This window comes from Acanthisitta chloris, unplaced genomic scaffold, assembly GCF_000695815.1.
Source record: "Acanthisitta chloris isolate BGI_N310 unplaced genomic scaffold, ASM69581v1 scaffold26944, whole genome shotgun sequence".
Lineage (NCBI taxonomy): Eukaryota > Metazoa > Chordata > Aves > Passeriformes > Acanthisittidae > Acanthisitta > Acanthisitta chloris.
The window spans coordinates 43,675-54,511 of NW_008670291.1; the positions used below are offsets into that span (position 1 = coordinate 43,675).

General features: G+C 39.9%; 1 protein-coding gene across 1 annotated transcript in view; it reads right to left on the minus strand.

Annotated features, from left to right (window-relative positions):
* The window catches only part of ANO6 (anoctamin 6), a gene marked incomplete at its 5' end in the record, with an annotated part of 25,038 nt that extends 14,794 nt beyond the window's left edge, over positions 1-10,244 (minus strand). Inside the window, 8 exons of the mRNA XM_009073638.1 lie at positions 333-478; positions 3,783-3,843; positions 4,826-4,931; positions 6,222-6,356; positions 6,866-6,981; positions 7,783-7,896; positions 8,254-8,532; positions 10,179-10,244. Coding sequence (XP_009071886.1) covers positions 333-478; positions 3,783-3,843; positions 4,826-4,931; positions 6,222-6,356; positions 6,866-6,981; positions 7,783-7,896; positions 8,254-8,532; positions 10,179-10,244 — 1,023 coding nt within the window. The remainder of the gene's footprint in view (positions 1-332; positions 479-3,782; positions 3,844-4,825; positions 4,932-6,221; positions 6,357-6,865; positions 6,982-7,782; positions 7,897-8,253; positions 8,533-10,178) is intronic.
* Between the last annotated feature and the right edge of the window lie 593 nt (positions 10,245-10,837).

The window sequence follows — 10,837 nt, forward strand, 5'->3', positions numbered from 1 at the left end:
GCCTCTGGCAGCAACACTGAATCATTTCTTGGGGGTTTTAATAAAGTAGACTTAGTCTTCCAAGCTGGGGATGATGCTTACTTCTGTTTATTTATGATATGGGAACCTCAGCAGCACAAGCTCCTCAGATAACTACTTTCAGGTGCTTACAGTTAGGTATAAATTCCCTCCCCCTGCATCTGTGTTTTATAAGATCACTATTTTCAGGCCAGATTATCAACTTGAAGCACTGCTGATTTATAGAGTTCGAGTTCAGATTCACCATTTCCATAGTCTCCTCTCACAACATGTCTATTGCAGTCACCACCACCAGTTATCTAAATATTCCTTACCTGTGTGATTTCATTTATTACTACATGAGTGCACCGAGCTTCGTATTCCGGGCGAACTTGTTCTTCTTGCTCTAAGTACTCAACTGTGTCCCATTCGTACTCCAGTTCAGCCTGTCGTCGCTTCCAAAACTCCAAAAACAAAGTAACTATCCAAAAGATAGACAAAATGAGCAATACCATGTGAGTATGGGACACTGCTTGACACCCCTGGGCTATAACAGGTGGTTCAATTTTCCATACAGCTTTCCACAGAAGTGGAAATCCTTATTGGCTAATGCAATGGTGAAAACTGGATCTACTCCTTTATGTCACCATGGTTTTGGAGATATATGTACTTTAATAAGAAAAATCTGAGGTAAATGGTGTTGCAACCATGTGCTAAAAAATGCATACACTTTTTTTATACATTTGCTTCCTGCCCAAGGCTGGAATATGAGCACTTTGGATTTTATATTACAGACTGCTTTTGAAAAAGTTTATCATGGCATGTTTAAGAAAGCAAGTTGGTTGGATAGGTGAAGACAGAATGCTGGAGAGTGCAGGACTTCTAGAAAAATAAAACTCAGTATGCCAAAAATTGTCACAGGGAAGAGCATATGTTCATTCACATTGCAATTTTTGTGTGGACAATTTATTAGTTTGCAGAGTACAAGAACCAATGATGATTCAGCTAAAGCTGCTAGCACAGACTTTCCTCCTCTGCTGGCACAAATCTGAAGAGATGTCAGCTCTTTTATATGGCATGGAACATAGAAACTCTCTGGACTGGGCCAGCAGTTTGCCTGGACCGTGCTTCTACAACTGGAAGCAGTAAGGGACCAGGTACACAGGTGCCTAAGTGCTACTGACTAGACATGAATCCAGCCAAACTCGTTACCTTGGCCCAGGACATTATGCAGGCAGATCTGGCATCAGAGGCAATGACAAATCCAGATGGGAAGGCTGGGAGGAGTTCAGGATGATGGGTGTCAGTACCATGCTCCCCAGCACACCTGGATTCTTCATTACTGAAGACAGTGCATCCTCAGATTAAATGAGTCCTGTGGCTCTGCAGCACTGCCTCCAGGAGGAGTTAGCATCCCATCACTGCACTCGTCATTGCTCTCATTATCTGGGAGTAATTGACCATAAAAAATGTCCTTTTTTTATTAGTTTGGCCCCTCATCCTGAATGATGAAACCTCAATGGCATGCAGTTACAACTCCAAACATTAAAGTTTATGTCCAAAATCAGGTGCGGTTGATAAACCCCAAACTGAAACATTTAAACCCCAGGAAACTCCATGGGCAGGACTGTGAGACGACCTTGGCATCTACACACAGGCAAAACCCCAGGCAATCCTGTTCCCCTGATTATTCAGGGGACTCTTTAACAAGGACTTCTCTGCTTCTCATGAATCTTCATGCTTAGAAGCAGCAAGGCCATTCCCAGCAACGAACCAGAGGGTCTCATCTGCTTTGTCCTGCAGAGCAAGGACATTAGTCTTCCATAAACCTTTCACTGCTGCCCAGCCCAAATGACAGGAAGCTACAAGCTACACTGATTTGCTCCAGTTGCAAATTCAGCTGCTGCTGGAGAGCCCAGAAGTGCAGGGACTCCTGTGGTGATAGTCTCTGTGCCAAGAGTGAAAGAAGGGCACATAACACAGGGACAGCTTTCCCAGCCCTGATGCAAAGAAAACTTCTACTAGCCAAGTTGTGACTTTCAGAGCAGGGAAGGAGCTGCTGCTGGATTTGACATTTTCCTTATATTTTGAAGAAACATTGATTTAACAGTAGAAACAAATGATGTTTCAGAATCAGGAGATCAGAGCATTAATTCCACCTCATGTTGTTAATTTGTGGTATCCCCTTTTGTGTGTCCTGCATACTACAATTCAGTATGGCCCACGTATTCTGCCTCTGAAGCTGTGTCACCAGAGTCCAGAAAGAAATGTCTCTGTTGGAGAATGTTTATTGGTTTAACTGACTGTTCTCAGGGAGGGTATTCAGGCATGGCAGAAAGTGAAGTGGAACGTACCTCTTTTTCATGACCTTTGCCAATCTAGTCTTACAATCATGGGAGAATTGGCAGAGCATGAATGTATAGAGGGCTAATTCCTGAGGCCAAATTCCCTGGTGTGCTTTAAGATTTTTGAAGGGAATACACACAAAAAAAATTGCAATTATTAGAAGTGTATTGATGCTAATAATGCAAAATTATATCTAAAAGACTAATCCTATTTTAATTGTTTTGGGCCAGGAGGTCTACAAAAGTTATAGATGAAAATTACATCTGGAATTGCACCAGGACCATGAGTCATTTGTGTTCAGTACAATTTTGGCTGATTTTTTGTAATATGATTCACCCCTTTATGTAGTGGAGTTACAAGAACACTAATAGACCTTGCAGTCATCACTATAACCATTCAGCTTAACTTTGGAATTATTGCTCTTGGAACCATTCTTCAAAACAGGAAACATAATTTTAATTAAAAAACAAATTGCAAACAAATTAACTATTGAGATGACACCAGAAAATTACTTTAGTAAACAAACTTCTAATAATCTTTTAGTGAGTGAATTTCCTGCTGGTATTTTGGTTTCAGCATATGTTTTGAAAGAAAACTTCTTTTAGAAATGATACATTTCATCTTACATTTCTTTATTTTGAAGCACTTTGGGTCATCATAGGGAAATAGAAATACAGTGCCTTTTACAAAGAAAGCAAATTGTGTATTCTTGTCAGTCTATGTATTAATCCAAAATATTACATTTTCTGTATAGTACCCTGTATACAGACCTAACATTGAACTGATTTTTGTAATCACTGGATAAGACAGTACAATGAGAGCCAGTTAATGAAGCTCCTAATATGAATAAATTAGACTTTGTAGCAAAATAAACCTTGCCCAATCCCTTGAATACTGTGCCCAGTGGTATCACCTGTGTGCAACAATCCTGGTTTCAGATACATTTTCACTGATAAATGTAGTGCTTGTAAATACTACACTTTTTGCAATCAGCTTCTTAAATAAAGATGGAGGAAAAAATTCCCGCGACATGTAACAAATTACTAGTTTTCAACAGTCACACGGCTATTAATAGCACAGGCAGCTCCAAAACTCTTGGGGAAAAAAACCCAGTTTCTCTGTCAGATATACTTTAGCATGTGGTTGGCCCCTGCTGGATGAACATGAGGCAGCCTTAACCACTTCCCTCAGACTTTTCTCTAAGATGAACCAAGCCAAACAGATACTGAAGACCAACTTTTAAGTCTACCATTTTTTGTTTTCTTGTAATGCTAACAAAGAATCCCTGTGAATGTGTGTATTTTCTATGGAACTACCTACCAGTGAATTCCTAAGTGCTAGAACATGAAGTTATTGCAAATTTATCCTTGTTTTCGTGGTTGATGCTGGAGACTTGGCCAAAATTAGATAACAAACCGCAGTTGTTGAAATTGACTTACCCCATATTCCCATAAATACTGCAAACACCAGTGTTCCAAAGCTATCAAATATACAGAGCTTCTGGAAAAATGGAAAAGAAAAAGAAAGTTTAAAACATATTGGACCTTTGATTTTCTGCTATACTGACTCAGAACAGAAGCTTATTGAACATGTCAATTTTCAGCTTTTATGTAGTTTCATAACCAATCTTTATGGATAGTGTTTCCTCAATTTCTGTCCATGTATACCACTGTCCAGTAAATTAAGGAAATTAAATACAAACCTCAGAATTAAAAATATAAGCTAAATAAGCAGTAAGAGGGATAGTAAAATGGTGTGCTATCAACCTTCCTTCTCTCTGTTACATAGGAAGAGGAAAAACAGTGCTTCTGCTCTGATAACTCTGTACAGAGTTATGGATTTTTAATACAGTCACAATAAGGCAATGGACACATCTGGTTCTCATAAGCAGGGTAACAAGTTAGTCTGTGAAACCACATTCTGATGAGATACCTCTGTGGCTACAATTGGCCTTTTTTTCCCATCATAGCCTTTTCCCTACGTTCTTATTTCTTTTACCCTTTAAGTGTGCACATGCAACACATTAAAGCTGGGCAAAATATTTTTGATGAATAACTCAGTACCCAGTCTGGGCACTGAATCTATGGAGAGAAGTGACAAAAGGCTAACATTAGCTTAGTGAGACAATGTAATGGAGAAAGAAAATGAGGTTCCTCTGGACAGGAACAAAGAGCAGGACTGGCTGTGTCACAGCCAACAAGACAGGGCTGTGTCACAGCTTTTGTCATGGCCAACACTGGCCTCTCAGTCCCATATCAAATATTCAGCACCTATGTGAAATAAAAAAATAATTGTCTATCTTAGATCAAATTGGAGTCATTAATGTAGTTGTTTTTACTTTTCCAAGTTCAGTCACTGTATCAAAAGGAACAACCATTTGCACATTTCTAGTAATTCTGCAGGACATTAGTGGAAGAACATAATTGTTTTATATGTATTACTAAAGTTCAATAGCATGTCTATAAGCTCTAAATGTAGTTACCTTGGATGATTCACAAGTGATGGTGAGGTTCCAGTAGGTACATACTTTATCACACTGAGGGCACATTATGATTTTACCTCCTACGTTGGGATCACATACTTCTTGGCTAAAAAAAAAACTAGTCAGTCACTCACCAACACTAAATTCTTTAGGCCTTTTGTGCACACAAGGACAGTGCAATAATCTCAGGGAATTAAGAATTTAGCAGCGATCTACTCTCAAGCATTCCACCCCAACTCCCCTCCACCCTGGCAACACATCCCCATTTCCATTCTTAGTCCTAATCTCAAAAAGAGATGACATAGAAGGAAAATAATTTCCATCCCTTATATGTGGTGGTAACTCTCAAAACTGCCCACATTGAAAATATAACAGCTCTTCAAAGATCTCACACTCCTGAATAGGAAAACCACATATGCTATCATAGAGAGTTTGAGGAGAGAAGAAAGAGGAACACTGCCTACCAGAGCAAGGAATAACTGCAGAGACAAAAGGGCTACCTAGTCCCTGTGCTCTTCTAAAGAGGATCACATTGGAAATTGTGCAGAGGGGAGCTGCCAGGATCATTCAAGGAATTACAGATCTGTCTCCTAAGAGATGGGAAAAAAGTTGCCATCTAACTAGTACATACTAACCTACAGTGGAGGCTGAAAGGTAACAATTATTTTCTATACATACGTCGGGGAGTAAACACCAGGGAGGGAGATGAGTTGTTCAACCAATTTATAATACTGGCAAAAGGCTAAATGGGTATAAATTTGCCAGAGGAGTAGAGCTCTGGAGCAGCCCTTCAGCATGTATTATGGACACTCTGCCAGCACAGGGTATACAGTGTGATGGCCTGCAGACCATTGAGCACAGTGACACAGGCTCATTTTGCCATGGTTGAATTTTGTTGTGTTTTGATGAGAGAATCTGTGTCATGGCTATGCTTTGCCTCTCAATGTATCCTGAGCAACAGCACCTCTGTGCTGTTGCTGTTCCTCTATTCTCCCAAAATAGAGGAATGAAATTATCAAGGTCTTCATATGTCTCCTGTAGGGATTGCCACAGTGAAAATTACATGTTATGGCAATTTGTATTCATTTCTGATTGTCACTCTTTTTTTTTTTTTGTTTCTACACCAGGTGTGCTGAATCTAGTGAAAAATATAAATAAAATGATGAAATAACAAACTCTCAGATGTCTATCACTGTAATAGTCCACGGACATCTGTTACTCTTCTTATATCATATTTTATGCCTTTACCTTCAAATCCACAATGGTAGTTGTTCTCAGGCCCTTTAATTTTGCCTCTTTTATTATTCAGTGTCTTGCAAATACTGTACAATCAGTCCCCCTCTGTATGAGACTGATCAAAATTGTGCATGATACTAAAACAGGCCTGACCAGGTACCTCCATGTGCAGTTGTCCTTTGTCAGGCATCCATACAGAAAACAGCCAACTCCTACAACTGCGGCCACGGTCAACATATTGGTGTAAAAGCCCAGCCAAGCAAAGTAGATCCCAATTTTCTCTCCATAATATTTCCTGTGGAGGAGAAAAGATGTTTTTTTTTAATGAAATGTAAGTAAGTTCACATTTCTGTTTCAAATGGCTCTTCGTGGGTTTTTTTCTGAAATGTAAGTAAATTCACATTTCTGTTTCAAATGGCTCTTCATTTCATACATTTTGTGCCAACCCATATTGTCATATTCCTCTGGTTTGAATTTTGGGATTGCCAGAAGTATCGTGATTGGGTATTTTGCTTTTGTAAGAGGATAGAAATGGTGAAAAAGAAGGAAACAGAGAGAAAGATCATACCTCACAAAAAAAAATTTTTAGTGGGTGCCCTTTCATGAATTGGCTTATCATGAAATCAAGCTCATGAATTGGCTTATCATGAAATCAAGCTCAAAGTATGCTCCTATGCATGACCTGATGCAAGTGTATGCATCTGCCCTCAGAACTGAGATGTGTCTCTTTGACATTGCCAAAAACAGACCTGTTACGTAAATTCCTAGTTCCTCCTGCATTAGTCTGGCCCCAGTCTCACCAACCTGATGAAATCCAGGGGTTGCAGTTTGAAAATGTTTTTAGGATGAGCCCATTCTCTGTAGAGAAGATATCGTTCGCTTGGGCAGTTGGAATCAGTTGACGGGTGCCTAAAACCAGACTGCAAAACAGAAAGAGCATGAGAAGAAAATACCACTAATCTAACCAACACAGCTCAGCTCTCATCTCTACAGATAATTCCTATGCCACCAACCAGTGCAGCTCAGCTCTCCTCTCTACAGATGATCCCTATGTCATGAAGCCAGAGTCTGGAATAGCCCTTCAGACCAGTCTCACTGCAAGCCAGGAAAAGGAGCAGGAAGACAGCTCTGAGAGCACACCAGGATTCAGGATAGAAGGTTGTCAGAAAGGCACCTAATGCTAAAGTGAGCACTGTACATATGTGAGCTGAAAATAACAGAGGCTCATCATGAACTTAAATCTAAGCACATGTCAGCATCTTGGCACTTAGAAATAGAAAATAAAAAAGGATCCATTCTAATTAGAGAACAGGACTGAATTATAATGGATTTTAGGTAGCTTTAACATGCTAACATGCTTTGCTTCAAAATAATACTGTTCTAGAATGCAGGCTGGAAAGTCTGAGGGATAAATCCAGGGCCTCTAGTTTCTGTTTTAAATTTAAAAGAGAGTTCACATGGAGATAATCCTTGTGGTTTTTACTAGGCTATTTAAAAAGCCATTTCAATAAAACCAATTTTATTTGAGAGAATTTTCCATTTTATGTCTTGTGATACAACGAGTGATATTTGTAGAAATCTATATACTACTTTTAATTTAATATAATAACCAGTCAAAGAATAAGACAATCAATAGTGTTTGTAACTTTTTATATAAACGCCTCAAATAGAGTTCAGACCTCTGTTTTGAACTGTATTTTTGTTACAAGCACTGGACTTACATCATGAAGAGGAAATGCTGCTTTGTAGCTTCCAGAGTCCAGTAGTTTGTTAATGCCAAACTTTTTCACATTGTTTTTGTTTCCATATTCCACACGGGACAAGATAAAATGAACCTGAAATTTATAAAAGACTTTTCTGTCTCTCGGAACCTGAAAGTAATCATACACAGCTATGCCTGTCTCAGCATATAATCAAGTTAGGAAAGGGTAAGCAGTGCAGACAAAATTAATTGCACAGGGTATGCAAACCATTCAAATCCCTCCTTTAAATTCAGAGGGAAGAGAAATGGGACAAATGTAAGGAATATTTCCCTTTTGGATTGTCCAGGCTAATTCATAAATTTCACAGGACTATTGTGTCAGAAAATTTTTTAATTTTTCAGGATCTTTTAATGAAGGTAATTAAACTGATTTGATTAAAGGAACAGTTTCTTTTTAAGAGCAAATACTAGAAATACTCCATGGACTTACAATTCGGCTTCTAGTTGCAGGATTGAAAAATGTGTCTTTGTCATGGATATAAAAGCTGGACAAATGTTCCTTTTGAAAAGGGGCAGTGAAAAACTCTTGCTCAGGTTTGATGATATTTTCATCCACTCTGAAGAGTCTACTAAACCAGTTGAAAGCTGAGTCTCGGGTTTTCAGGTCATTGTGTTGCAGAGGCAATTTGATGTGCATAACCTCAGCGTATGTGCACAGCACTTCCCAAGGTGCATGCACTTTCACAAAAATAAGTTTCTCATCCAAAACCTGAAATATTGAAAATACATGTGTAAGAAAATGAAAGCAAAGAACTTTCCATAGCACTTCTTGAACTATTCACAATTTTCTTTCCCTTCACAGCTCATAGTCATCCTACTCAAAGCTGCATTAGTTGTCCATCTTAGCAAATATATCATTAGCTTCTGTAAAAGCACTGACATAGGGTGAAAACACTCAGGCATATAAAGGTATATAAAAACAAGAGAAAATGTTCTCTTAATGTTTACATCTCTGCAAAGTATTTTACAAAGCAATTTAAGTTTAACAACACTTCTCTCATATGGGGCAATTAAGAGTGTTTTGCACTTGTAGCCTGACAGGGCAACTGTGCCTCTGGAGCTGTCAGTGACTCTCCAGAAGCTGAAGTACAACCCCAGAGTGATGTGACTCAATGGAAGCAGGTTAGGCACACATGGGTGCTCCTGGGCAACAAGAATTCCAAGCTTCATGGGGAGAATTGGGAGGAGGAAAGGAAAATCAAACAAGACTGCTGAAAAAGACAGCATGGGGCACGTTTTCTCTCAGTGGCATGCTGAAACTAGCACCAGTACACAGGTACCCTAATAGCCATTCTTGCCTCCTGTCTACACACGGCCTGTAGACCATCCCTGCCCTGCATTAGTTAGTTACATGAAATTACATTACATAGCTCATTGGCTCAGGAACACCAGTCAGATATCTGATCTAGCCTGGGGAAATTTCCACTTTCGAATGTTTTTCAGTTACAGTCAAGCCAGGATTATTGAAAACTGCAATATGTAAGTATAGCATGAGGGCTGCAGCAACCTTCCAGCAAGCATTTACTTTCTTATGAATGTGAAGAGCCAGACTGCATCCTTGGACATGCAGCAGGAGCCCTCTCTGCAGGAATCAGATACTGTGATGCCATGGATTTTGAGGGAGGAAGGGGTAAAGTGACCCTTTCTGGGACTCACTATGAAACAACAACCAATTTAGACTGGAAGTGATCGTCCCAGACAGGGAGACACAGATGAAGTGCTGCAGCCCTGCAGGGGAGGAAGGAAGAGAAGGGACTTAGAGGGACTCTAACCCTCCTTGCAAGACACAGCAGCTCTGACAGCTGGTGTGCATTATCACAGTGCTCTCAAACTGCCTGAAGGCATCATCACTGACCAAAATACACAAAGCATGATAGTTAGAACCACTTGCAAACTGCCCGGCCTTGCAAGGAGCAGGGTCATGTGCAGGAGCCCTGCACTGCTCTTCTGGCAGGGGCGTTGTGCCCTGGACACTGTAGCTTTCCACACATACTCCATAGCCAGAGTAGGGGAAGAATCTCTCTGCAGGGTACAGACAGCAATTTACATGCACTGAGCAAACATGACCTAAGTAATCTCCCAGCTTCCCGATGCCATCTCCCAGCTTCCTGCCTTTTATTTTGCAGAGGAAGGAACAGACACAAAGTTTCAAAAAATTTCGCATCGGATCACAAAGATCTGGTAGATTGGACAGATCGGATCACAAAGATCACAAAGCACTGATAGAAGAAAGGTGGGCCTTTTTCTCCAGAGAGGAGAAAAATGTTACAGACAATTCATATATCCAGCTTCCTTATTCCCACAGGGGCAGCTTTGCCCTCAGACACAGCTGTTTACACAGAGAAGAGCACTCACCGACCTTGTCGCTTCGAGTTGCAAGCCGTTGTTTATCAGGTTTGATTCATATACTTGTCTCTTTCTCTGTTAAAAGGTATTGAACATTGTAAAACATCTGTTCCAAATTTCACAAATATGTATGCATGGAAGACTGGAATTGCCTCCCAAAACAAAGAATCATGGGGTTGTTAACTCTATAGCTCACTGGACAGCTACTGTGGTGATAGGTACAGCCCTACCAAGTAATTAATCCTAATTGCTTTTTTGTCTGATATTCAATATTGCCCTCAAATGCAATTGTGGAGAATTCATCTTCTTAGTTTCTGGTACAGTACAGAGGTAAAAATGTACCCCAAATTTTGAAAATTGTGAAAGTTATTGCTGAAACTTTCCTTTATCACCTTTAGACACTAATTGAACTACTGACAGCAGCCTCTCTGCCACTATTCATCTGCCTTTTAGAAAGTCTTAATCTCAAGTGCTTTCCATTCCACTTTCCTTCCAGCAGCCTGTAACTTTATGTTGATTTCACAGAAATCTTATGAGTTCACACAGTGGTTCAAACTGTAGTAGCCCTCTATATTTTAGTCCATGGATTACATTCCCAAAGGAAGAAGATGAGAGTTGTAGCACTTGCAGAGTCAGTGGTGCTATTCCAGAGCATTCAGTGTTCCCAG